At 37.4% G+C, this 27989-nt stretch overlaps 2 protein-coding genes across 3 annotated transcripts in view; one reads left to right on the top strand and one right to left on the bottom strand.

Moving 5' to 3' along the window:
• The window catches only part of LOC129767838 (uncharacterized), a 154313-nt gene extending 139243 nt beyond the window's left edge, over positions 1-15070 (bottom strand). For both annotated transcript variants that reach the window (XM_055769094.1, XM_055769086.1), the window contains exon 1: positions 14019-15070. The gene's annotated coding sequence lies outside the window, so the exon portion shown is untranslated. The remainder of the gene's footprint in view (positions 1-14018) is intronic.
• Positions 15071-20466: 5396 nt separating this feature from the next.
• Positions 20467-23411, top strand: LOC129769725 (E3 ubiquitin-protein ligase MGRN1). The gene is made up of 5 exons (XM_055772161.1): positions 20467-20859; positions 20939-21057; positions 21117-21935; positions 21995-22138; positions 22197-23411. Exons 1-5 carry the CDS (start codon positions 20772-20774, stop codon positions 23064-23066), a joined length of 2040 nt encoding a protein of 679 aa, XP_055628136.1. The 5' UTR covers positions 20467-20771; the 3' UTR covers positions 23067-23411.
• Positions 23412-27989: the final 4578 nt, after the last annotated feature.

The following is a 27989-nucleotide window of genomic DNA, read 5'->3' as shown; positions in this document are numbered from 1 at the left end:
AGAGATTACGGGCCTTACCGTTTACACTTCAAGATGAAAACGGCCATTAAATTTCGTTTTACGAGTTAGAGAAAATGATGGGTTTTCAGGTAGAATGAACACTCTTCAAATAGAAATAATGAATGAAAATTAACTTCTCCGTATCATATTAGTGTTGATTGTGAATGGAAAACTTTGCTTTCTTCATTTGGTAAAATAATCTCGCACAAAAATTGTATCTGAAGATAATTTTCTATTATAATAAGTGTATAGAAAACAGGTCAAGTTAGGGTAAGAAAGACGTTCTTCAAGTAAATAAATAACGCCAAGTAAAAATTTTCATTCGGGGTTTAACAATTTAAAAGTGCCTTCGGGCCGAGTAGTAAGACTTGTTAAAAGCTTATTTCGTTTCCAGATATCGACACCGTATCTCTGTCATCGCGGATAAACTTCAATTCGTTTTTACCGTGGAGTGTATACGGAAATAAGGCCTTATAATTTAACTTTGATATCGTTCAAATACTAACAGTACTGAAATATTGATAAAATCATACATTCCCAAATAATAACATAGCGTTTATTCAGGTTTTTTTCTGTAGGTATGTATGGTTTATTCAAGTTCCAATATGATTTTAAATACTTTTCTGCTGCCTTGGTTGTTATTTGTTATTAGATTATAATTATATTGCTAACTGCTTTACGGTTGGAAAATAATTGAATGCTCTTCTCTGTTAGGTCGCTGCTATTATGCTATGCTAGATGGCAAAATAATCCCGAAAAGATGTAGGATGGAAATTCCGATGCAATGTTTCCTTCTCTTCGGGAACTGAACACCGGACGTAATAGAAACGAAAATATACAAAAAAAATCCATTATAGAAATTATCGCTAAATTGAAATGTGAATGCAACAATTATTCAATTTTGAATATATTTGGCAACACTGTGAAAATGTTGGAAATCCCATTTTTGTATATTTATCTTTGTTAATTATTTTACTCATTAGCCAATCAGAAGGCGAGTTGCAAGTGGTCCGAGTTTGACAGAAAAAGTGGTCCGGAATCGGCCCCCTATTGTCATGTCTCGTCTCAGGTTGCATTCACTGCGATCTGTCAGCTTCAGTTTCTTTTTGATGATCCGATTTACAACCTTTCCCTCGTCGTTAGTTGGAATCAAATTTATTCAAAATACATGGAAGAGTGGTCGATCCAAACCATTTTTTTGATACATTAGACATTAGTCTACATTAGAGTGCCTATGAAGATGGTCATCTCGAATTTTCGAACGTAATTTCACGCTAAATGTTTATTCTTGCGGACAAATCGTTGTGCAAAATTTCAGCACGATCGGCGAGTGTCGCAAAGACGCCAAAGTTTGAGTTTGAAAACGGGGTTTTAAAAAAGAAAATTGGATGCCAAATACTGTCTACTGTCAACTCCAAAGTTTTTTCCTGACAAAAATCGATTCTCTGCGACTTTCTAGATCTCGACGTTTCATGCAATTTTAAGACATTTCACATCATTTTTTTTAAACCCTGATTTCAAGGGAGGACCCTTGCACGATTTTTCGGTTTTCAAAAGCACAAATTTTGACGTCTTTGTGGCACAAGCAAATGAAGTCCGATTGGGCTGAAATTTTGAATATGGTACTTTTTTGCCCTAAAGTCTGCTTCATTTAATATTGGAACAAATTCTTTTGCTCATTGTGGCGCTCCTAGTGGACGGATTTGGAAACTTTTTTCACCCACGAGTCGGTAAATTCATTACCTTTCACCATGTATTTATGTCATAACACCAAACGATAGCATTTTGTAAACAACCGCCATGGAAGCCGAACGGAGAGATAAAATTGTGCACAGTTTTCTTGAAAATCCATTGTTGTCGGCATCTAAGCTAGCTAAACAGCTTAAAATGCCCAGAAATACCGAATGGCGTGTTATCAAGCAGTACAAGGAAATATTGACGACGGCTCGGAAGCCGCATTCGAAGCGTCGGAGTGGAACTGTCGACCGGAAACTGCGTGGGAAAGTCATCAAGGCCGTCAAGAGGAATCCCAATCTTTCAGACCGCGATTTGGCCAATAAGTTCCAGGCCGCTCACAGTACGGTGCGACGAATTCGTCTCCGGGAAGGAATAAGGTCATTCCGAGCCAGCAAACAGCCAAATCGGACGCTGAAGCAGAACAATGTGGCCAGAATCCGTGCTCGAAAGCTGTACGACCAAGTGCTGACCAAGTTCGACGGATGTATTCTGATGGACGATGAGACCTACGTGAAGGCGGACTTTGGGCAAATCCCAGGTCAAAAATTTTATTTGGCGACGGCTCGGGGGGATGTACCTGCAAAATTTAAGTTTGTGTTTGCGGATAAATTCGCCCGCAAGTACATGATTTGGCAGGGGATATGCAGTTGTGGACAGAAAACCAAAGTCTTTCTCACTGACAAGACAATGACATCAGAAGTCTACAAAAAAGAGTGCCTACAGAAACGGATTCTGCCGTTTATTCGTGCCCACGACCGTCCAGTAATGTTTTGGCCGGACCTCGCAAGCTGCCATTACAGCAAAACGGTTATGGAATGGTACGCAACGAACGGGGTCAGCGTAATACCGAAGGACCTCAACCCCCCAAACTGCCCCCAGTTCCGGCCGATAGAGAAATACTGGGCAATCACGAAGCGGAGGCTTAAGGCAAAGGGAAAACTTGTTAGGAACATGACTCAAATGAAGAACTGGTGGAATCAAATCGCCAAAACGGTGGACGAAAAGGGTGTGCGCCGCCTAATGTGCCGTATTACGGGAAAAGTACGAGAATTTCTTCGAAACAGCAATGAATAATTTTTTTTTTTATGAAAGAGTAAAGAAAATGCTACATTTGTATGAAAAACAAATTATGAATTCGTTAATAAATGACTGAACTACACGCAATTGTTTGTGTTCCAATATTAAATGAAGCAGACTTTAATCAACATTTTGCAGGAAGTCCCGTTCGAAAATTCGAAAGTCACGTTTTTCCCATACATTCATTGACACTCTATTCCACATAGATAAGATAGATAAGAAGTAAGGCTTAACCCTTTCATTACGGCAGTGTGCTCCGCCGAAGTCCTACCCCTGTGCGGAGCACTGCGCCGAAAATTATGCACATCGCGCTGGTTTGATCGAAGAGCATGAGAATTTCATGTCGTCTAAAGACGACGCTCGTACACACAGCTCGTCGCGCGGATGTCGCCTCGTAACGAAAGGGTTAAATATTGATTTTCTCTCTCTCAAATGGCACTAACGTTCCTAGAGGAACTTCGCCGTCTCAACGTAGTGTTACTTGCGTCATTTTTATTAGTACAGCGCGGACTCGATTATATACAGTTTTTGTTTTTTTTTTCACTGTATATAATCAAATCCTGTATATAATCGATTCAAAATAATTTTTTTTTTATTTGGTTTTTTTTCGCATGGTTTTCTCTTTTTTTTTAAATAAAAGAGGAATTTGATTTTTGATTCATCCCCATCCAGATTCTTTCAGGAGGTGATAGACGAATATTGATGAAAAAATCATTCTACGCATATGTTCGAATTTCAACAATGACAGAGTTATAAAACTTTTTTTTTTGTTTCGGGCTCTGTTGCCTCAAACTGGTTCTACATTCAAAAGTACGCTACGTAAGAGGACTCTAATGCTTTCATTTGAAAGATGAGAAAATTTGGTACAGGATTTAGTAGTGGAACAACTGAATCAGTGGATTTTAATAACATTTTCGAAGTGAAAAACTTTAAAGTTAATAATTTATTTTTAATGTGTCATTATTAATTTTATCCTAAAAAATGATATTAACCCTCTACCGCCCAAGTTTTTTATTTATCTGAAAAAATCTACTCCACTTCTATCTCGAATTTCCGACTTTCAACATAAAATACTCCTAGCAGGACGCTGCCAGCATAAAAACAATGTGTATGTATGATAGATGAAAATATTCTAAAGACGTTCTAGTGGGGGTGAACATTGGAAATAATGTCTGAATAATTTGAAGAGGGTATTCGCAAAGCCCGTCTAAAGGTGGGCTTGGATTGTAGAGGGTTAAACTAGATTGTTACTATCAATTAAATTAAAGCTCTCTAACCGCTCTACAATTTGTTCTTTGACACCCAATTTCTATCTTTCTTAATTTGGCTGCAATATCGATATAAACATTTCGTGGTAAAAATTCAAGTATATAATCACGATTTTTACCCCACTGTACATGTATTAGCCACTTAAATTACACCTTAACGTTGAAAGGTTACATTTCTGCTTGAAATAATTCATATTTGAAATATTAAAAAAAATATTTTTTTTTCTAAGCTGTATATAATCGAGTCCAAAATTGTATGTACAGTAATTGTACAGTCTGAAATTTTGTTTTTTTTTTCAAATATTACTTATTTCATGAAAAAATGATACCTTTCAACGTTAAAGTGACTTTTATATGTACAGTAGGGTAAAAATTGTGATTTTTCAAGATTTTGCTTGAATTTTCACCATGAATTGTTTATATGGATATTGCAGCGAAATTATGAGAGATAGAAGTTGGCGTCAAAGAACAAGAACTAGAAGTTAAAGAACTTCATTTGATAGGAACAATTTAGTTTTATACAGGCAAACCTCTTTTTGTGCGGGGGATAGGGGCCGCACAAAAAAGTCGCATAAAAAATTGTGCAAAACTTCACCAGCAGCTTTAAAAAATCGTGTTCGGTACACATTTTGAAAAAAACTTTTTTTGTGCGGTAGATAGGGACCGCATAAAAAAAGTTTCCCCCAAGGAAATAACTCAAATCCACGCTTCAGTTTCCTTTTGTTTCCCTGCTTTGAGATGGGACACTTTGCCTTTTCGGTTGCCCGTGGCTATTTTGTGCTCTTAGTTGCATGTCGAAACGTGTTGCTGTTAGAAATCATGTCATGCAAAAACTTAGAAAAACTTAGAGCAGGAGAGCAGGAGAATAATGTGGATAATTGAGGCGCAAATATGTTTTTTTCGTACTGAAATTCATATAAACCATCGAAAAAAACTAAATGGACGATAACTTCGTCAAATATGCTTCTTTTCATACACCAGACAAAAAAAATCGCAAAAAAAAATCGCACAAAAAGAAACCGCGCACAAACAGGTTTTACTGTATAAATTTTTGGGATAAAATTAATAATAGCACATTAAAAATTACTAACTTTGAAGTTTGTCACTTCCAAAATGTTATTAAAATCCACTAACATACATGTTTCACTACAATATCCTTTACTAAATTTTCTCATCTTTCAAATGAAGTCAACAGAATTGGCTTACGCAACGTACTTTTTAGTCTAGAGTCAGTTTGAGGCATCAGAGTCCGAAACAAAAAAAAAAGTTCTATAACTCTGTCATTATTGAAATTCGAACGTATGCGTAGAAGGATTTTTTTCATCAAATATGATCATCTACACCTTCTGAGAGATTCTGGAAAAAATATTACTTTCATGTGACGAAGGTGTTTTCTGACTTTAAGGGGATGAATCAAAAATTAAATTCTTCTTTTATTTTCAATAAACGAAAAATATATGCATAAAAAACGAAAAAAAAATCTTTTTTGACTCGATTATATACAGTGAAAAGAAATCGGAGACTGTATATAATCGAGTCCGGGCTGTATTAATTCAATGTAGATATGTCAAATTGAGAAATTAAGTTACTCGAATCAAATCTCATCCGCATGGCTGAACAATCAGAATAAACAAAAATTATTTATTTTATGATATAACCTGTGCTTAATTGTTTCATTAACTATCGCAAATAAAATTACACAGAAAACCTGTCTTGTTAAAATAACACTGGACAAAAATGTACAATAGGAATAGGAGCATATGAGACAAGATGAAGTAAACAATACGAAGTAGTACTTTTTTGATCATTCTGAATCTGACTCCTTTTTCTTTAAAATGTGCCAATTTTTACTCCAGAGCCTTGATTCATTTCAAGGACTAGTTTCGAACCGTATGCTGGATCTACATTTCAACTATCAACTACATTTTTCTCCAAAATAGAATGTTTCTATTGGATGCCATATGAAGGCCATAAGAGATAATAATTAATTAATCGTATTATGTTATCTCTCATTACAAATGTAGTTCAACTTTCAAGACTTTTTGAGCATTTTAATTTTCTCGTCCATCAAGGACGGATCTCTCTGGGCGTCAGGCAGCATCTTCATTTTTTAGCCTCCAAGTCGCAAAATTTAAAAGATCGAGTTATCGATTGCATTAGATTAAGCATTTCGTTAGCTACATCCCACATTTATCAGATTCGAAAAATCATACATACAGAACCAATAACGGAACGAAATTGTTAGGAATGATCAACGAAAATCCCTCATAGTATGCAGTCAAAGCGATCCATTTGTTCAGGGTTGCCAACTATAATTTTCAAAAATCAGGAAGAAATCAGGATAGCGCATGTTGGTTTGTCCGGAAAGTTCGTGCCGATTTTTGAGAAAACAAGAGCATCGTTTTTATAAGACACTAGCTGACCCGGCAAACTTCGTTCCGTCCAAAATGGATATTTTTGCTATCAATACCTTCAAACATTCACGTTTTCTTGCTAAGCGAACGTTCATGGGTTCAATCGCAGAATTGTTCATTGATAGATCTTCTAATTGACCCTTTAAAATTACCTTTTACTGTAAAATTCCTAGTACTTCTACCAAAAGTCGTCATTATAATATCAGATAATTTTCAGACACATTTCCGTACAAATTTTTTCAACCATGCAAATAACATGTTTCTCCGAATGATAGAATAAAGACAGCGCCATTTTTATTTAGACACATAGAAGAAGATATAGGAGTGCGTTTTATCGAGTTATGCAGAATGTTTATTTCATTTGTATTCGTATAAAATCCGAAATCCAAGTGTTTTTTAAGAGGCTAGCTGATTGCCTTCGATTTGATATGTCGATCATCTGAATCGGTCTAAAAGTTCAAAAGTTATGAATTTTTGAAAAAAGTCATTTTTGGAAAAAAAATAGGAAAAAGTCGATTTTTCGGACCACCCTAAAATGGAAATGGGTACCCTAGTAAAAAAAAGTAATTCTACACGGACTGTTTCCTGTTTGCTGGTATTATTGATCAATAATATTGAACGTCTATGGGCCGTTTTAATCGGAAAATTTAGTAAAATTAGTTTTTTTTTGCAAACCTAATTCATCTCAGTTCATTGTTCAATGTATTTAGTGAGATAGTAAATGGTTTTGTTGTTTATAGATGCTCAAAAACTTTGTTATTGGAGTTTCCAATCATTCGGGGTGTAACCGACACCCACTTTGTGTTTCACTGACTGGAAAAATGCGTTCTTACTTATTGTAGATGCCTCGTGTTTATAGTTAGAAGACAGAACGGTAGAACTAGATCGATATTTAGCTACACGCCAACAAAAAAGCCTGCTAGAACTTATGGTATCTCTTCGTTCAACGCTTATCGGCACATCTTCAACGGATGCTCTCCCATGCTGGAATCAAAACTTTTGTATATACTCCGGACAAGGAGCATGAGTTTGTCCATCACCTGCTTGGCTTTTGAATTGACAAAAAAAACAATGTGAAACATCCTTTTAATATTAGAAATTTGTTGGCTACTGTCTGAGATGTCTAGGCCGGAATCCGAATCAAACGTTCCGCAAACCTGAGACTACATCGACAGCGATAGCTGTGGGGTTCATTAAGCCATCAGTGAACAGTTTTTCTTGCAGTCGAAATACATGAATTTGTTTGCTTTTTTTATCATTCAAATTCGAGCAATCCAATTACATATAATTTGAAACTATCACTCTTTCCTCTCTTAAGGTGTTCACATAGTATATGGATAGCCTCTTAATATTTAGAAATCATTGTAACAATTTTTCATTCGGTTCTCTAAAGGTGTCGGTTTTACCCGCATCAATTCACCTGAAAAAAATAATTTTTGTAATCAATAACAATTCGAGTTCTACTACAAAAACATGATCAACAGATACTGTAGAATGTTTCATGAATAGTTGAAGAGAGGTTCTGTAAAGATATGAAGTCGAAGAAACATGGGAGGCCCTGAAAATGTGTGGTTATCCCTAGAGTGTCGGTTTTACCCTGATTTCCCCTACTAATGAAGAAACTATTTGGATTTTTGTTTGTTTCGTATAGAGCAATTCCAAATTAAATCGACAAATGACAAAACATGAGTATTTTTGATTCGAATGAAAGTTTGTATTCCGTTTGGGTTACAGGGAATATGAGTTTTCCACAGCAATTGGGAATATTTTAACTCAAGTGTAACTTTTTAATAGGGCGTATCGATTTTAGTAAAAGAAATCTTTAATAATTTATATCTCAAAAACCATGAGTCGCACCGAAATAGTGTCTAAGAAAGAGTTTAGAGTATTGATGTTTAAAGGTGAAAAAAAATTTACACTGAGAAAAAAATTGGTACCCTTTTTTATTTACAGAAAAAAACAAAAATATGTAGTATTTAATAAAAAAAATATGTTTCATATAAAATAGAAGTCATGTAGAAATGTCATGTAAGTCCCAAAAAGTCGATTTTCGGCCAAAATTTTTTTTCCTGATAACACCAGATCTCGACGTTTTATGTATTTTAAAGTCATTTGGCATCGAAAAAAAAATTTCGATTTTCTAAATTTCCTTCAAAACTTTGAGTGCTTTGAGGCACCCTTAAATCATGTGCGATTGAGCAGAAACTTTGCACAGATCATTTTTTTGGACCAATAAATAAAATGTACATGGTCGGTTCATTAAATTCGATAATTTTTTTTCATACCTTCATTGCCTCTCAGGCTAAGTCCCAAAAGGTAGATTTTCGGCCAAAAATTTTTGTTCGAGATAACACCAGATCTAGACGTTTCATGCATTTACAAGTCATTTGGCATCGAAAAAAAAAATCGATTTTCCAAATTTCCTTTACTCCCCCCTTGGAAGATTTTCGAGGATCAAAAAATCAAAACTTTGAGCGCTTTGAGGACCCCCTAAATCATGTCCGATCGAGCTGAAACTTTACACAGATATGTTTTTTGGGCCAATAAACATAATGTACATGGTCGGTTTTTGAAATTTGACATGACCATTTTCGGCCACCCTAATGATCATCTATCACCTTCTGAGAGATTCTGGAATTTTTTTTCAGGCGAGAAAGGAGCTTTCTGACTTTGAGGGGATGAATCAAAAATCAAATTCTTCTTCCATTAAACGAAAAATATGCATATGCATAAAAACGAATAAAAAATGTTTTTTTTACTCGATTATATACAGTGAAATTAAATCGGAGACTGTGTATAATCGAGTCCGCGCTGTATGTATATTTTTTCCAAAACACATTCTCGAACAGAAGGATATACTTAGGAAATACATTATTTTAATATTGATACCAAAGTTTGGTTTGAACAAGAGAAATACCGAAAAAATAAGAATAAAAAATTGAAAAGAAATAGCTTTTCAATGAGAAAATTTGATAATTTGAATGCCAAAGTAATAATTGAGCAACGTTGTTTTGGTATTAAATCTGTTATTTAAGTATTGAAATAATATTGTTGGAACTACTCAAGAATTATTCCAGAATTCTATCACATAGATCACTGCCTAAATCAGTGCACGAAGACTGCAGTTTGATAGTTTTGTGTGTTTTGTTTCAGCTCGCATTCGTTGCAAATTTTTATCTATATTACAGTGACTCTCAACATTTTTGGCTGATTCGTCACTTTAACCTTCCATTTCTGGAAGAATGTCGGGAGTGAGGATTGAGCTCGTGACCTTGAGCGTGAGAGGTGCGGATGTTACCACTACGCCAGACCGGCTTCACGTTCATTGCAATTACCGCATGTCCATGTTGAAATGGTAGGAAATGGAAGCTGAAACAAACCATACAAAACCGTCAAACCAAAAGAATGGTTACGTTATGAGGTGCGATGAAGTGATCTATAAACATAAACCGACCGTGTCCCTGTACCTAAAACCGTATTTTCCAGAGGTTCTAGAATTGTTTTACAGTAATGTGCGAGTGGTGGGAAATTTTGATCTACTCAAATAATATGAATCATTAATGGTTCCCTTCTACATTTTATAGTAGTTCATACTATAGGAAACTTTGAAGGAAACGAGACTGTATCAAATAGTCATTATAAAATGTATGTAGTACCCGACGATGAAATAAAATTTGACCGTCCTGTACTCGCGCGCAGAATCTTAACTCTTATACTCGCGCACGGTATCACAGATTGTGTGTTTCTATGTAATTTTGCTATTGTTTATTTTTAGGCGCTATTTGTATTTATTTGAAGTAAAAACAAATATAATTAAATGAAAAAACTCCAGAATCTTTTTTTCTTCAACTTTATTCAGTTTCAATTCTGTCTCCTCGAAACAAAATTATTGATTCTCGGTCTGTAAGACCGTATGCTCGAGTATAGGAGGGTTAATTCAAGGGAAATCATAAGTCATACTAATAAATATTCAATGATAAATTATTCTATAAAATATAAATAATTATCGATTACTAAATAATTGATAAGTAATACTTAATTTTCTGTAAAGTTTAATTAACCAATATCGTTGATTTCTTCAAGGAAATTGTAATTTATGAACATACCAAGCATTTGTTTTACATAAAAATACACCCAAGATGGTTATTATATTCCTCCATTACCTAGAGATATAAGAACTATTGATGGAACGGATATCCGGTAACTATTCGGTATCCGGCCTACCCGGCCAGTATTTGCTATCCGACCGGATACCTGATATTAGAAAAAATCAATAATTTCTCATTAACACAAGATAAATCATATTTTTCTCAAAATTTAGTTAGTATTAACTCATAGCATTATTTCATTAACACTATTACTTTTATTATAATTTTTTTATCCGAACCATTAGGCTTTACTTCGTACACCAGGCCAGCTTCAGAGAACAGTCTTTCACTGTAGACACTACTGCAAGGAGCTGAAAGATAAACTCTGGCAAACCTTGCCAATTGGGGGTACTGCTTAGAGCTTAACGACCACCAAAAATGATTGCGATCGATTCGAAATGTTTTCGCACAACAAGTCGATTTGGTTAGTAATAGAATTTTGTCGTGAACGCGACGCTTACTATCATTTTCATTTGCCACTTCGTCGGAACAGTACCAAAAAGTGTCATGAGCTTCGCGTGTAAGGTTTAATTCAGTTTCGTCTATTTTGCTTCGTTTTATTCGATTTCTGGTAAAGTAAGTGTACCCACTCTCAGTTTATCATCCCTGAAGACAGTTTCAATTTTTTTAAATCTTGGATGTAAAAATAATTGATTGATGTTCTTTGCTTATTTGAATTCGAAGGACTTACTCTAACTCGACTAGTGTTAAAGTTATTTCAATATATTTACAAACATTTCATCATTTTAATAGAAAATCCTTAACAGACAAAAATCTGTTCAATTTTCCTTGCTGAAAATTTGATACTCTATCAGGAAATATTCATTCTGTATGAAGAATTTCATCACAATGTATTGTTTTTAATTAAATTGCGTTTATTACTCCCTAAAATGTTAAACTTTATTTGCTTCATGCACACATGCAGTTACTCCTCGAAGCTTGCCGGATATCTGGTATCCAGTGTCCGGCAATACTACTATCCGTTTCATCATTAATAAGAACTATCTATCAAAAATATTAGCCCCGATTGTGTGAATTGAATCGAACGGCCAATTCGATCCGTATAACGTATGAAATCACACCGAGCGAATTTTCGTATTTTTTTTTCAAATCGATAGAATCTTATCGAATCGAGTTCTTTCTCGAACGTCATGTGTTGCGAATTGCATATTTTAATGCGTTGTCGAAATATTTCCCAAAGCAAAATGTCATGAATGCAACAAGCAAATCAAACAGCTCGAAAAATTATGCAGACATAGCAAAATTGAGCTAAGGAGCAAAATTCTGTTCAACTAGAATTACATAATAGGGCTCAATATTTAATTTTAACAAATTCTAATGGACTATCTGAAAGAAAATATTAAAACGGAAACTTTAATGAAGTAATATCTTATTGAGGTTAGCTTAAACACCACGGTAAAAGATGGAGAGATATGTAATCCCTTGTGTTGGAGGTGAGACTAGTCCAGACCAGCTGGCGGTCGCCTAGGAATACCTACGCGATCGACCGGTAGAGCGCGGACTACCATCCCTGTACCATTGGCCATCCCTGTATTATATAAATAGAATCCAATCTTCTTGAAATAAACAGTTTTTACTAGATCCAGTTTTCTTCCAGTTTTTTAAGAACAATCTTTCAATGTCACAAACTTTACCGGTGCTAAGTCGAAACTGCATGAACTGTGGAGGATATTCAATACAATATTTTCTCAGTACAGGCAAACCTTTTTTTGTGCGGGGGATAGGGACCGCACAAAAAAAGTCGAATCAAAAAAATCGTGCAAAACTTCACCAGCAGCTTTAAAAAATCGTGTTCGATACAAATTTTGAAAAAAAAAAACTTTTTTTGTGCGGTAGATAGGGACCGTATAAAAAAAGTTTCCCCCAAGAAAATAACTCAAATCCCCGCCATTCACCGCTCAATTTCCTTTTGTTTCCCTGCTTTGCGATGGGACACTATGCCTTTTCGGTTGCGCATGGCTGTTTTGTGCTTTTAGTTGCACGACGAAACGTGTTGCTGTTAGAGATCATGTCATGCAAAAACTTAGAAAAACTTTGAGCATTTGATGAGAGGAGAGCAATGATTTTAGAAATGGATAATTGAGACGCAAATATGCTTTTTTCGCACTGAAAAGCATATAAACCATCGAAAAAAAACTAAATGGACGATAACTTCGTCAAATTTTTTTTTCATACACCACACAAAAAAAAATCGCACAAAAAAAACCGCACAAAAAAATCGTACAAAAAAATGCGCACAAAAAAACCGCACAAAAACAGGTTTTACTGTATTATCTAAAATTGAGAAAGAAGGAACTAACTTGCATTAACAACATGGATTTCACGTTATTTTCATTCTAAACACAATGCAGACAACCATCCCAAGATGCAAACAAACAGGGTTTGATTAAAACATATAACTATTGAAATTTTATGAAACTTTTCCGTCGAGTGGTATCCCTTTTGTCAAAGAAGCATATCACGATGAATGATCTCTCAGTCTTTCCTAACGTAATTCCTGAAGCACAACTGTAGCGTACTATTGAAACTAATCTACTTCCTACAGCCAGATTCAACCAACGTCAATGTTCTTTTCCAGCCGCTTTGTTCCAGCTAGATTGCTATTTTTGCGGCTCTCCGTATATTTCTATCGATAGCATCAAACCAGAATGAATCGATGTTTTCTTATTACGACAGTGTTATGATGGGCAGTACACCTTTTCTTATCTAGATTAATACTAATTTTCCCCCCCGAAAAAAAAATGTTACAACCGAACCAAGCCGAATTAGAATGTATGATTAGTTTATATAAAATTTTTATTGGATTTCCTTTCCGCTCATGATCCATCCAGGCCCACTACTGACCAAGCGAACTTTTTTCCCCTCAACACGAAAGTACACATCCTGTTCTCAGCAAGAGGCAGCACGTTTCTCGAATTTGCTGACCAAGGGTGAAAGCATTACATGATTGACTAAATTCGACCACCGCCAGCTAATGGCAACGTTACAACATCCTTTTTCTGTATTGGTTTTCCGATGACGGCAATAATGGGCTATGGTTTGGTAATTTAAAAGTTTTTCTTGCGGTCTGTCGTTAGCTTTTTTTCCCAAGCTATCGGAAGGGATGGGAAATCAATTCCCAGCATCTAAATTTTCAACCATTGGTATTCTAAGCGGAATGAAAGACAAATAATAACGACATAAAAAACAATTTCCAGATAAACATGTGCTTCTTTCAGGGGGTCCATCCGGAGCAACAGACATATGCTGTGGATGTGTATCCACTCTTTCTCTTCGTTGTTACATCCTTTTATAACCCTTTTGGGACTGTTCTGTCGATTCACACAATATTTTAATCAATAAATATACCTCACCTTCACTCTTGTGTCAGCAGGCAGGATTGGCCAGTTGGTTTTGCTCGCTTTTCAGCACCACAAAGCAATTAAGAGCAGCTTTAGTACCTATGTTTCTCCACGTAGAGGATTTTTCCCATTACCCCTTGTTTTATGTGGTATAATATTTTTGAGAGATGGTGATTTCCTCCCTCCCGACGGCGGAGCTCAACCACTCTGGTTTATTTGTGGCTTTCCTAAAGAGAGTCTATGAGCTATAGATGTATGCTTCAGCTTCTTCCGAAGAATAATGCCATTCCGCTTCGCACAATATTTCTCTCACACAAGTAGCTATCCACGCCAAGAAAAGTATCATTGCTCTTGTGTTCTCGATCAGGCCACAAAGATTTCCATAGGCATATCACCTGGATTTAGCTAGCGTGCTGAAGGAAACGGGGACTATATTGGCCTGTCCGCACGTAGAGCCAGACCCAAGGCAGGCAGAGATAATTGATCAATAAATATACACCTCTCTATATGAGAAACTTGTTGCTTATGCTTCACAAGGCTTGTACACAGAATTCACGATGTGCTCTTCTTCCTTTTTTTCCCCTCTTGACAAAATCTCGCAGACCCGGGTACTCTCGTCAGCTCTTGACGGACTTCTTCTGTCTTTTCCCGTACGAAACAAAAGAACTTCCAAAAACTTGTTCGAGCTACCTTTTAATTTATATCCTACGTCTGAACTTTGTTTCTAGGTAATTACGCTACACAAAACTTCACTCATATTTGCACAAAGATTAAACCGAGCTGTTTCTTGAACTGTAGACTTTTCACTTCACACTTGCAACAGTGTTTTCACAGAAAACGTGCACTCGAATTCGCGAAACTTCCCAAACGCGTAGCATTCGTACAACAGTGATATTATTAAGTTGTTTCTAAAACCAAATACACAAAAAGCAAATCTGGTTTTTTTTTCTTCCACCAATTTCTGCAAAAAGTCTCTGATAACCCTAACAGAACAATGGGATACAAGGCGTCTCAGCGCTACGCAAAGAAAAATGCTTTCGAGCGACTCGAAAGATATCCAGGCACTGGCAGAGTGGAAGCCTGAACACAGTCCTTTCACACTTTTGGACGCTGTTGCTCCTGCCAAATCGCCAAAGCTCCTCTAGTGTGCAACAGTCGTTTGTCGTCGTCGTGGAAAAGGACTCGTTCGTCGAGCCACGAACAAAACGATTGGTGTTCTGAGAGAGATTCCAGCGGCAACCGTGAGAGATGATAACCAGTTGAATATTTAACACCGACGCTATCACCCACCACCACCCAGTTTGAAATATTTCCGCCACTTAAGAGCTCGTAGCCACCCAATGCCACCCCTTTTTTTTTGCTTGTTTGTACCTTATCTTACGGCCATGATAATCGCCCAAAGGGTATGATTTCCCATCGAAAAAAAAAGCTTCAGGATGTTCACATTCCTCCCGTGAGACGCTTGCACAAGATGCATGAGATGAGTATCCGAAGCAACATGTGTGTGAGAATATCTGGGAGAGAGGGAATCCGACGGCACTTTGACTCTCGGGATGAGAGCGATTATTGGCTGTGGTGAACGTCTATGCGTGTGTGTGCGTGTTTGTTCTAGTTGTACTATCAGAATCTTCGGCTTGAGTGTGTATGTATATGTGCGTATGGAGGATTCTGTGGAAAACCTAGCAAATATTCATGACAATGGAACGCGTGGTGCTTCTCATTGCTTGTTGACGTATTTCCACCCACACTGAAGCGGGCGGTCGGGCGGTCGTTCCATGTTGAACATGATCACGAAATGCGACCGTTGTCGGCGTGTAGGATTATTCTTGGTATGAATGGAACGTCGTATTTTGCTGGAAGGATACGGCATACCGGGCGCGTAATGAAAAGTTCGCTAGATTTCGTTTCACAATTGTTGAGATGAAAGAGCAACAAACGATCCAGGGGCAAAAAGCAATTATATTGGTTTTGTTGGGGCGTTATACGTCGAAGGGATTATTCGCTGCAAGCGATAATAAAATAACGAAAACAAAGAAAGATTAGCATTCGACTAGGAGGATTCATCCATCAGAAATATCATAGCATAAACTATCTCGTTGCAATCTTACAAAGGTTCCAGCTAGTACTAGCTGTAATACGAATGAATCTTGAAAATATTTACCGTATAACAAGTATTGACTTGATAGTAAATCTCTTTTGAATTGAGATAAGCCTGGTAGTCATCGGCTGGGTTGCAAAAAATGCTGATGTTGAACAACTAAAAGATCAGGATTTATATATGGACTAGCTGACCCAGCAAACTTCGTCCCGCCCAAAACGTATTTTTCGTTATCACATTCACATTTTCGACGTAGAACTACGTCTTTCATTAAGGGTGCCAAATCAGAAAACAGGTCACGTTTTTATGAAATAAAGTTAACGTTAATAACTATTTATGCCGCGAACGGATTTTGGCGATTTGCATACCAAACGAATCGAATTTTCCCTAAGATTTGTTTGATATGCTATACATTACAATTCCATGGCGTGTAAATGGTTAAAATTCATGAAAACTATAAGCGTTTCCATTTTCCCATACATTTGTTCTGTCCATTTGTGTGCTTTCCCGAACAGAGCTGTCAATAATGAGCAACTTATGGACGAGCAACGAAGGGGAAATCGCAAGACTTAAAGTCTCCGTGAACAAAAGAAAAGAAGAAGAACGAAGTGGAATATTTTCCTAGAGTATAAACAGTGGATCTCGCTGAGGCAAACTTTCATTCTTCGTGAGGACACCGACTGAACAACATCGTTGCTGGGCAAGCTGGACGGTGAGGAGTGGAGGAGTAATACGAGGAAAAAGTAAAGTTTTCCAAGAGGCTTTTTGAAGGTTAGAGACGAATGAACTAAAGAAGTTGAAAGTCTCACATGTCTTAGTTTTGGATTGAGCTGTGGACGCGACCAAATTACTGACTCGCTGATGTCTTTAGCATTGCAATAATTGCATCAAACTGACGCCATTGCATTAAGGTTCTGAGCTACACAATTGTGTGGGGAATCATCAAGCTAGGCTATCGTCAGCTCACCAAGAACATAAATGTTCTGGAATTTTGTCTGTGATTTGGTTTCGCATAACGGTAGCAAAACTCTCTCCACAAAGGATGACAGCTAAGCTGATCTAGACCGGCAATATTAACAAAAAGGGCTTCTGTTGAGCGCAAAACGGAGATAAGTGCGTGCATATTCAATTGTTTCAAGCCATCGATATATGGATATTTGTGTGTGTACGTACGTGCGTTTTAACGTATTGTGCTGTTGCGGAGAACATGTCGATCCGAACGTGGTGACAAGGAGGGGAGATAGCGGAAAGGAAATATTTGCACTAGGGTAGTAGTAATGAATCTCTGCTGAGGCAAATATTCAGCCTTTTTCCTAGCAGTTGACATTGTTTATTTTCCGTCATCATAAAGACTTCGTTGGTGCCTTTGACATTCAATGCATTGAACTGACGCTATGGTGAAGCAGGTATTAAGGTTGTGCACCAAAAAATTATTAGGGAATACCAAGTTCTTCAATAAGTTTTAATAATTAAGTATTTATTTATTTGGGTTCGCGTGCCAGTTGCAAAACTCCCTTCAACTAGGATTGTATTTGCGCTAATCTTGATCATAATGACAGTGCTACTCTTTTCTAGGTTGTTGAGATTAACAGAAAGAGTTTATTTCGTTTATTTAGTCACCGAGAAAGTAAATGTCGTTCTGGAATTTTGTATGTGATTTGGATTCGCTTGTCAGCAGCAAAACTTTCTCCACTAAGGCTGATGTCACATTAGGCGGATTCGCCGCCGCGGATTCCGCGAGTAAAACCGTAGCGGAGGATCTACAGTGTATTGTGAATGAGCCATGTCACACAGAGCGGGGCGGTTTTGAAAGCGAATTCATATCGAGAAAAAAACCGTCGCGATATCCGCGGCGGCGAATCCGCCTAATGTGACATCAGCCTAAGGATGATAACTGCGCTTATCTCGAGCATGTATTGTTCTGTGAGGACAAAAAATGATTCATCAAACAATAGTCGTCAAATGATTCTACAAGAAAAAAATATTTCAGAGCGACCAAACTGGTAGAATGGCTATTTTTAAAATTTCGTAGCATTATAAAATAATATTCGCATTTATAAACAAGCGACTTGAATTTAACTACAGTGTAGTTCTACGTCAACAATGCGGTCGTGTCTTGGACACAACTTCCTATTTTTTTTTTACTAAGCGCACGTTAATGGGTCTAATCGCAGAACTGTTCATTGATTGATTTTCTAATCTACCTTTTAAAATTACCTTTTACTATAAAATTCCTAGTACTTCTACCAAAACTCGTCATTATAAAATCAGATTATTTTCAGACACAATTCTCATTTAAGATTTTTCAACCACTTGCTAATAACATGTTTCTTCGTTACATGGAATAAATGTTTGATACAGAAAATATGATAGAATAAAGACAGTCCTAAATCGGACAATGCCTTTCTCGAGTTTTGCTCTTGTCATTACATTCTGTGATCCATTTTTATGTATATAGATAGAAGAAGATATAGAAGTGCGTTTTATCACACTATCAGTTCCTTAAGAGAGAGAGGAGGAGCGTCTATCTACCATAGGAACGTTTCGTGACCCCAAGAACCTTTTCATGCCGAATTCGGCTCCATTTGCTTGATTAGTTTTCGAGTTATGCAGAAATCCGTGTTTCATTTGTATGGCAGCACCCCCTTAAAGAGGGAGGTGGAGTGTCTAACCAACGTAAAAAGATTTATTGCACCCTAAAACCTCCACATGCCAAATTGGGTTTCATTTGCTTGATTAATTCTCGAGTAATGCAGAAATTTGTGTTTCATTTGCATAGCAGACCCTCTTCTGTGTCGATTCACCATAAAAACGTTTCGTGCCCATTAAAATCTCCATATGCCTAATTTGGTTTTATTTGCTTGATTATTTCTCGAGTCATGCAGAAATTCGTGTTTCGTATGTATGGCAGCTCCCCCTTAGAGAGGGGGGGGAGTGGGGTGTATAACCACTTTAGAAACGCCTCATTAATTTCCGAGTAATGCAGAAATTTGTGTTTCATTTGTATGACAGGTAATATTTCGCGAAATTAAATTGATTTTTAGATACAATAGAGCCTTCTTTTTCATCTGACTACAATAAAATTGATTTAAAAATACATATTCATGGAGAATAACTAAAAATATGTGCAATCACTTTTGTCTCAAATTCCGAACACCATTTTTGTCACTGACTCATATTCCGAAAACTTTTGTCTCAAAATCCGAACAGCAAAAATGCAATTTAAAAAAAATCATCTATCAAAAAAATGTATTTTGCTTTTATAATTATCGATTGTATTTGTTTCTTATAGTTTACATGGTTTCGGGACCAAGGGCGCTATATCGGTATTGATACCTGTAAAAGATGTTAAAATGAAGTCTATATCCCAAAGAATGTCAGGGTTCTGAATATTAAATTATTTATAACATTAAAGTTCAGTAAATTCACATTTGAAAATGAAGTGTTCACAATTTGAATAATGCGTAGAAACTTGATTCATATTCCGAACACTAATTTTAATGAAGATTTCTGCATAAAATATCATTTTATTTCATCCATTTAATGTAGATTCTTGCCATTTCTAGCACTTAACATGAAAACAGCAAACAAAATAGTTGAAAAAACTATAAAAACTGAAAAATTAACGATGCTTGTTTTTTTACAGAATTTGCTAACGCAAACATTTTGACTGTCATTTTTTGGCAGATGCTTAACATTATAAATTATAAGCTGTATCGATACCTGTTAAAGATGTTAAAATGAAGGTTATAACCCAAAGAATTTCACAGTTTTGATTATTCAATTATTTATAACATTAAAGTTCAGTAAATTTACATTTGAAAATGAAGTGTTCGGAATTTCATCATGGGTAAAAACTCGATTCAAATCCCGAACACTACTTCGATATTAATTTTAATAGAGATTTCTGCATAAAATATCATGTTTTCCACCCATTTATTGCAGGGTCATACATTCTCTAGCACTTGACATGAAAACAGCGAACAAAATAGTTGAAACAACTACAAAAAATAAGAAATGAACGATGCATGTTTTATACGGAATTTGCTAACGTAAACATTTTATCATTGTTTTTGACTGTCACTTTTTTGCCTGTGAATGATGTCAAAATGAAGCCTATACCTCAAAGAATGTCTGTGTTTTCATTATTCAATTATTTATAACTTAAAAGTTTAGTAAATTTACATTTAAAAATAAAGTGTTTGGAATTCGAGACTGTTCGGAATATGAGACAAAACGGCACATTTCTCTACAATTGTTCTGAAATATTCCCATCTTTTCTCTAGACCGTGCTATAATTTATGGCATCCAATGCACATATGTCAAACGCAGAAGTCACACAGTGTTGTGTGGTGAAAAGTTATGATTTTCGAACAAAAAGAGAAGGGGGCTCGTGCAGTACGTCAGGAGGGCAGTGTCTGAATATCTTCTTTCTCTAATTGTGTCAAATGGGCAACTTTTACTTATACATAATGTCGGAGTGAAAAAATTTTACGTTTTACGTCCAGTGTTAAGCGGAAAACAGGTTCCAAACATTGTAGCAAGGCAGAAAAAGTTCGCAAGTTTCGCCTGTGTCCGAGCGGATCTGGGTGGGAGTGCTGAAACAGTGGGGGAAAACATCTCCTGGAAGAACCAGATAATACAACACAGAGATTAGTTGAAAGATTATGGGTGCACTAGCCAGCAGACAGAATGCAACCGTAGAAGAGGCGGACATGAGTGCAAACCATCAGTACAAGTATCCTCCTCGATCAGGTAAACAAAGTAAGCCAACTAGGTGTATAGTTGGCTAGCTGACAATGTTGGGTAAATTTTCAATATGTTTTCTTGGTAGGGAATTACTTCGGCACCCACTTCATCATGGGAGGGGAGCGATTCGACACTCCTCAGCCGGAAGCTTATCTGTTCGGTGAGAATGCGGACCTCAATTTCCTGGGTTGCAAACCTACTCCCGTAAGCTCAAGCATATTTAAACGAAACGCAATAAAATACAATTTTCGTACCCCTTCAAGTTTCCTTATCCACCACCGCAAGCTACAGAACCAACGAAAACGCTGAAAAGTCTAATAAACATACGAAAAGAATCGGTACGGTTTGTGAAAGCATCCGACTGTGCTGCGAAAATTCACGGAGATGGAACAAAAACCTGTGCGTATAATATCGAGTTTGTATTCGACGCAGACGCTCGCTGTGCTATCACAATCTACTATTTCTGCATCGAAGACATTGGAAGTGCAGGGGTCAGCTATATTCCAAGAGATTCGTCACTGTCGTCCGAAACATTCCACTTCAAGCGGGGAGTGAATCAGCTTTTCTCAGCTCCATCGCATGTCTTCAATCCGTCTCTGTTCTCTGAGGATGAGCTCGCGTTCAGTTCCGAAAAGGACACTTTTCCAGTGGTCATTCACTGCGCCGTCGAGGAAGGGAACGAAGAGAGCCGGCAGAGTCACACAACAATTTGCGTAGTGGATCACCATTCGGATGGTACTTACGCGTTGCGTGCCCTAAAACAGAAGATTTTCGTCGATGGCTTATGCTACTTACTGCAGGAGATCTATGGAATTGAAAACAAACTTGTCAGTAAGCCTATCGGCGATGAGGACACGGACGATAACGGAAGCGAGTGCGTCATTTGCATGTGTGACACCCGCGATACGCTGATTCTGCCCTGCAGACATTTGTGTTTGTGCAATTCTTGTGCCGATTCTTTGCGATATCAGGCTAACAACTGTCCAATTTGTCGGGCACCGTTCCGAGCTCTGTTGCAAATTCGTGCAGTACAGAAAAACACCACCGGATCGAATGTGGTTTCGGTTCAAAGTCCACAGGATGTGCGTCTGAATATGGGTTAAGCTTTCGATGCCTATTCTAACGGTTAAACATTTTGCAGAGCACGGATAACATTCCTTCGGGATATATTCCAGTGTCACTGATTGAAGCTCTCAATGGCCCAACAGGACCGGTAAAGTCACAGAGCATTGTAGAGAACGTAACGGCAACGGAGAATGCTAACGAAACCACTCAAAATAATCAGGTAATTGTTGTTTTCATGCAAATCGAAATCGTTCGTAACCAATTTTCCACTATCGAAGACCACAGATAAGCAGGACCCCCTGAAGAATCCGCCCAAGGACGCAAGTACAATGGGATCGCGTGAAAAGCTGAATCAAAATGTGGTGGATTTCCGGATGTCTGTTCTGCTATCTAAGGAAGACGGTTCGGTCTCTTGTGTCACGAAGGAACTTCTCACCAAGCATTCGCCTCTAATGCAAAGGGCTCCTGTTAGCCGTGACAAAAATCCACGCGAAAAGGGAAGCCTTCGTATCCAATCCAATCAGTCTGTGGCGATTAAGGAGCCGCCCCCCTTAAACCACGAGGTAGTTCAATTGGTGAATGAGAAAATTCAAATGCCCAATTTAACCGATCTGGATGATGATAGCGAAGCGGAAAAATTGTCACCATTGCTGCAGAAAGCGGATCACGATGGGGTTGAACTGAGCTGCGAGACCTACGAGAAACTGCCAAGCATACTAAGAATGGCCCAAGAGGAGGCGGAGAATTTGGATGCTCGTAGTCAAAAATCGGTCGTAGTGCTGGCAGCTGCGGAGGACTCTGACTACTACACGCCAGAAGATCCACATACCACGATTCTTAGTCCACTGAAAGGCGAAGAGAAGCTCGAAGGAGTGAAGAAATTGTCCACACCGTTGACAGTGCTGAAGGAAGCATCCCAGAATTCGCTACCCGACAGCCCCATCAGTGGCAATTCCCACACTTCCACGCGGAGCTCTGGCGATAGCTACTCGTCCAGCTCTAGCACCCGACAGCTGCTCTCGTCCGTGACCGCTAATGACACGCCCACCCACGTTACGGTCAATGTCGATTCGTCGGTAGAAGGGTTGGTCAAGCACGAGATCAAAATTGGCAATAGTACTAAGATCGATTGTATCGATAGTGATTAATTGCCGGAGCCGGAGGGTTGCACAGCAAATAAATATCTCAATCTTATATTGAACAAATTGCATTTCAGCTCCAGATGCGGAGTCACTGGAGTAACTAAAAGTAAACAATAGTAAGTGTGGGACTTTTGTTGCTTCAAGAATAGCCAATATACCGTTGATAGCAGATCTATATGAGTACACAACACGACAGCATAGCGCGACATCAATTCCGATATTACGCATTAGTGAGTGTGTATATCCCAGCAGAAAACACTTTATGTTTTGATTTTTAATATTAGGTTTTTATTACTGAAATATCACTGATACAACATTTATCAAATAAACTCGTTTTACTCAAACCAATAATTGGGGGTGCCAAGGAATAATCTCGTGACGAGTGCCGATATCATCGCCCAAATATGGTCGTGAAAGCGTGGTTGAAAGTTCGGCTGAAAATGCGGCCTATTCTCTGGAAGAAAAACCTTCAGATTCAATTACATCGCAGATGATGGGTTTCGATGCGTTACTTACTACTGATTGTCGTCTTAATTTGCGCCCGAAAGGTGCCGAGTCCCCCGGAGAACATATCACTGCTAGCAGACACAACGCGAAAAACAGTATCCTCCAAAAGTCCATTATGTGTGCAGGTCAAAATGCTACTGAATCATATAATACGATCGGAAGTGCATATGTACAGTAAGAGTAGAAGAATGGAAGTGGAAGCTGCATTGCTGCAGCGTGATCTAAATGTTGCGAAGCCGTTATAGGTTCCCACGATATAAGGTATGCCAACAATAGGCAATATTTAAAGTGTTTTGATATTGCTGTTGTTATATGGACTATGATGGTTTCGACATTTGTTCTTGAACGTAGTCTTGATTGATTGATGATAACTTCCGGCGAAAATAGCATGATTTATCTAACACCGAATCGGTGCATTTTTGCAAACGTATGTATCGTAATGCTCCCTTATGCCAATTTGGTTGACATAAAATACTGTATTCCTTCTTGTGTATACATGGCGGACTCGATTAAATACAGTCTTCCTTTTTTTCTGTATTTGATTAAATTCTTTATATATCGAGTCAAAAACATATTTTTTTATTTGTTTTTTATGCATATATTTTTCGTTTTTTGATTATAAAAGAATAATTTAATTTTTGATTTATCCCCTTAAATTAGAAAAAAAAACTTTCTCGTATAGAAAAGCTGAATTTTTTCAGAAGGCGATGGAGGATCTTTTTTGATGAAAGAAATCCTTCTACGCATATGTTCGAATTTCAACCATGACGGAGTTATTGAACATTCTCTCAGTTTCGGGCTCTGTTTGCCTTTGACTGGCTCTAATCCAAAAAGTACGCTACGTAGGACAATTCGGTCACTTTCATTTGAAAGATTAGACAATTTTCTACAGGATACAGTTGTGAAACTTCCAAATTAGAGAATTTGAGTATCATTTTAGAAGTTAAAAACATAAAAGTTAGTAGTTTTTAAGGTACCTAATAAACTTGAATATTTCTTTCAACCAAATTGAAGCTCTCTAACGCTCTATAATACGTTCTTTGACACCCAGCTTTGATTTTTTTTTTCATTTCTTTGCAATATAATTTGAAACAATTGACGAATTTCATGCCAACACGTCTTAGGAGTTGGCAACACCATCTCAGATAGCAGTGAAACGTTGTGGGTGTAAAGACATGGGTCATTTAAGCAACTTTGCATACTTGAAATTTTCGAAAAATAATTAGACTACTTTCTGGAAAAAGCCAAAATTTTTTCCTTATTTTTTTTACAAACATTTATAACATAAAAACTATGATACCTACAAAATTCTTGTCAAAGGATGAAATGTAGGAAATTGTTTAAATTTTTACGAACAACAACTTCTTCATAGTTTTCTTTGAAAAAATACTATTAATGTTCAATTCGTTACATTTTTATGTATAAATTATCGCATTTTAAATGCTCTGCTAACTTTTTTTTAAGAAACATGTCAAACGTGAGAATTTACACACAAAAATGTTACGAGCAAAACATTTTTTTTTCAGGAGCCTTCATACAAAAATGACTTATATTCCAAGTTGATGTCTTCGACAAAAGTTCATATTTTAACTAGGTCTAAAACTTTGTCGAATACATTATATCGCTATCTTGACTTTAAACAAAATTAGTATAAGTTGTATTTTTTTTCAAAGAAACTATGAAAAAGTTTTTCCCTGTAAAAGTGCCCATCTTCCAATATATGGATGACTTGTTGGAAATTGTAAGGGCTATTCATATAGGAGGGGCTTAGAATGAAAGGGGTGTAGGTGATTTGATCGATTCCTCTACATCGACTCTCTCTTTTGGTCATAGGTCAAAACCTCATCTATCGGATTGTATAGCAAACCTCAATTGGAACGTTTTTGCAGTTGAGTTATTAACTAAATAAAAAGTTGATGAAGAGAAATCGATCAAGTCACTTACACCCCTTGCATTCTGAGCCCCTCATATATATTTTTGGGAATTTAAAAAAAAAACGTTTTTCAGAAAAATAACTTTTAATTTTCAGCGAAATTTTTTCCCAAAAAATTTTTGATATTTTTTGTGAAAATTTACACAATTTCCTACATATTATCCTTTGACAGAAATTTTGTAGGTATCATAGTTTTTAAGTTATTTAAGTTATAAATTTGGCATTTTCCAAAAAGTTGTCTAATTGTTTTTGGAATATTTCAAGTATGCAAAGTTGCTTAAATGACCCATGTCTTTACCCCCACAACGTTTCACTGCTATCTGGAATGGCACTGCCAACGGCCGGTCGAGTTGGCATGAAATTCGTCAATTCCTGGTAAATCTTCAACTAGAATCTACCTAAATAAAGATTTTTTTTCTTCACTGTACTAATAATAGCCAATTAACTTTCATTTTAACGTTGAAATATTGAATTTTCGCTTGAAATAAGTCATATTTGAAATAGAAAAAAATATTTTTGACGTAGGACTACGTCTTTGATTTCTATATAGGGGGTGAGGCATGTATCGATTCATTAAGAAATTTCAAACGCACATTACGCAAAACCGTTATTGCGATTTATGTAAATGTAAAATTATGTAAAAAATGCAGTTAAAGAATTTAACTGGCTGCTGATTTAAAGGTTCGAAACAGTTTACTCACACAAGTAAGATCATGATAGCTTAAGCAGTCGCGATCTTAGTATTATAAAGGGTGTGTCACATCAAATTGCATCACGGAAAAAACGCTGTAGAAATTTAATTTTTAGGAATTATATCTTCAGCTTTCGCTTATAATCAGATAAGAGTGTATAGATCACGTTGGCCATGCTTCACTGTAAATTTTTCGTATATTTGGAAAAATGTCGTCGATCGAAAAAGAGCGTCGTGAATTAATCCTGTGCACTCATTTCGAGAATCCGGAGTTGTCACATCGGGACATCGGTAAGATGCTGGGAATCGTCCAATCCACGGTCAGCAGAGTACTAAAACGATACTTCGAGAACCTAACCATCGACCGGAAGGTGAAGAACGGCAAAAATGGATGCTCCGTCAGTGAAAAAGATCATAAGCGCGTAGTTAAGCAGTTTAGACGTGATCCGAGAAGTTCGGTCCGGGATGTCGCCAATAAGCTGAATTTGTCAAGTTCATTCGTCCAGCGGACCAAGCAGCGGGGGGGCCTGCGTACATACAAGGTTCAGAAGGCTCCTAACCGCGACGAAAGGCAAAACATGGTGGGGAAGACGCGAGCCCGGAAGCTGTACACCGAAATGCTGACGAAGTCGCATTGCCTGGTAATGGACGACGAAACCTACGTCAAAGCGGACTTTCGTCAGCTGCCGGGCCTGTTGTTCTTCTCCGCAGAGGACAAATTCAGCGTTCCGGAGGAGATTCGCAAGCAGAAACTATCCAAGTTTGCCAAAAAGTACATGGTGTGGCAAGCGATCTGCTCTTGCGGAAAGCGGAGCGCCCCCTTCGTGATGACCGGCACGGTAAACGGGCAGGTTTACCTTAAGGAGTGCCTACAGAAGCGCTTACTACCACTATTGAAGCAGCACGAGGGCCCGACCATCTTCTCGCCGGATCTCGCTTCGTGCCACTATTCAAATGACGTGTTGGAGTGGTACGAAGCCAACGGGGTCACCTTCGTGCCAAGGAAAATGAACCCGCCCAACGCGCCGGAGCTTCGCCCAATAAAGAAGTATTGGGCGATTATGAAGCAGGCCCTCCGGAAGAACCCAAAAGTTGTCAAATCGGAGGCGGACTTCAAGAGAAAATGGATTTCTGTTCAAAAAAAACTACAACCTGACGTTGTACAGAACCTTATGGACGGGGTAAAGAGGAAGGTGCGAGCATACGGGCTTGGGCTCGAAGTATGAATAAAAAAAAAATGCCAAAAGTTGTCTAATAGTTTTTATTTTACTGTCTAAAATTTTCAAAAGGATCGGTCTACTGGGCGAATTTCTACAGCGTTTTTTCCGTGATGCAATTTGATGTGACACACCCTTTATTACCCATACTGCCGTTTTACCCATAGTTGTCCCATGTTCCAAAGTCAGCAACTGAGAAAACCACAATCAAAGGTTTCTACCAGAAGCTTTAAGCGTTTCAGTTTAGCCATACACTGTTTTTTGACGTAGGACTACGTCTTCAATTTCTATATAGGGGGGTCGTTCATTAATTAGGAGGAGGCATTGAGATCCGCATTACATCGCGAAAATGAAACGAAATGAAATGTTATTCTCAATTACTTAATTCCTTCTATGATAAATTGAGCAGTAGAACCAATACGATACTGCTCCCGATGCCTAATAATAAGAATAAGACAATGGAAAGAAATCACAATACCATAGCTATTCATTAAAAATAAAGCGACTTCATGATTTCATGTGTATTTTACCTCAAAATATCATGAAATCGTGAGTATTTTGAACTTGTTTTTTCGTTTCTT

The sequence above is a fragment of the Toxorhynchites rutilus genome, chromosome 1 (assembly GCF_029784135.1).
Source record: "Toxorhynchites rutilus septentrionalis strain SRP chromosome 1, ASM2978413v1, whole genome shotgun sequence".
Lineage (NCBI taxonomy): Eukaryota > Metazoa > Arthropoda > Insecta > Diptera > Culicidae > Toxorhynchites > Toxorhynchites rutilus.
This window is presented reverse-complemented; position numbering and strand designations above follow the sequence as displayed.

Bases quoted from the DNA above. Each gene is read 5' to 3' on its own strand.
- LOC129769725 (XM_055772161.1), top strand. From the start codon at position 20,772: ATGGGTGCACTAGCCAGCAGACAGAATGCAACCGTAGAAGAGGCGGAC. The intron at 20,860-20,938 runs GTAAACAAAGTA...TTTTCTTGGTAG, and splicing joins CAAGTATCCTCCTCGATCAG to GGAATTACTTCGGCACCCAC. The intron at 21,058-21,116 runs GTAAGCTCAAGC...TACCCCTTCAAG, and splicing joins TGGGTTGCAAACCTACTCCC to TTTCCTTATCCACCACCGCA.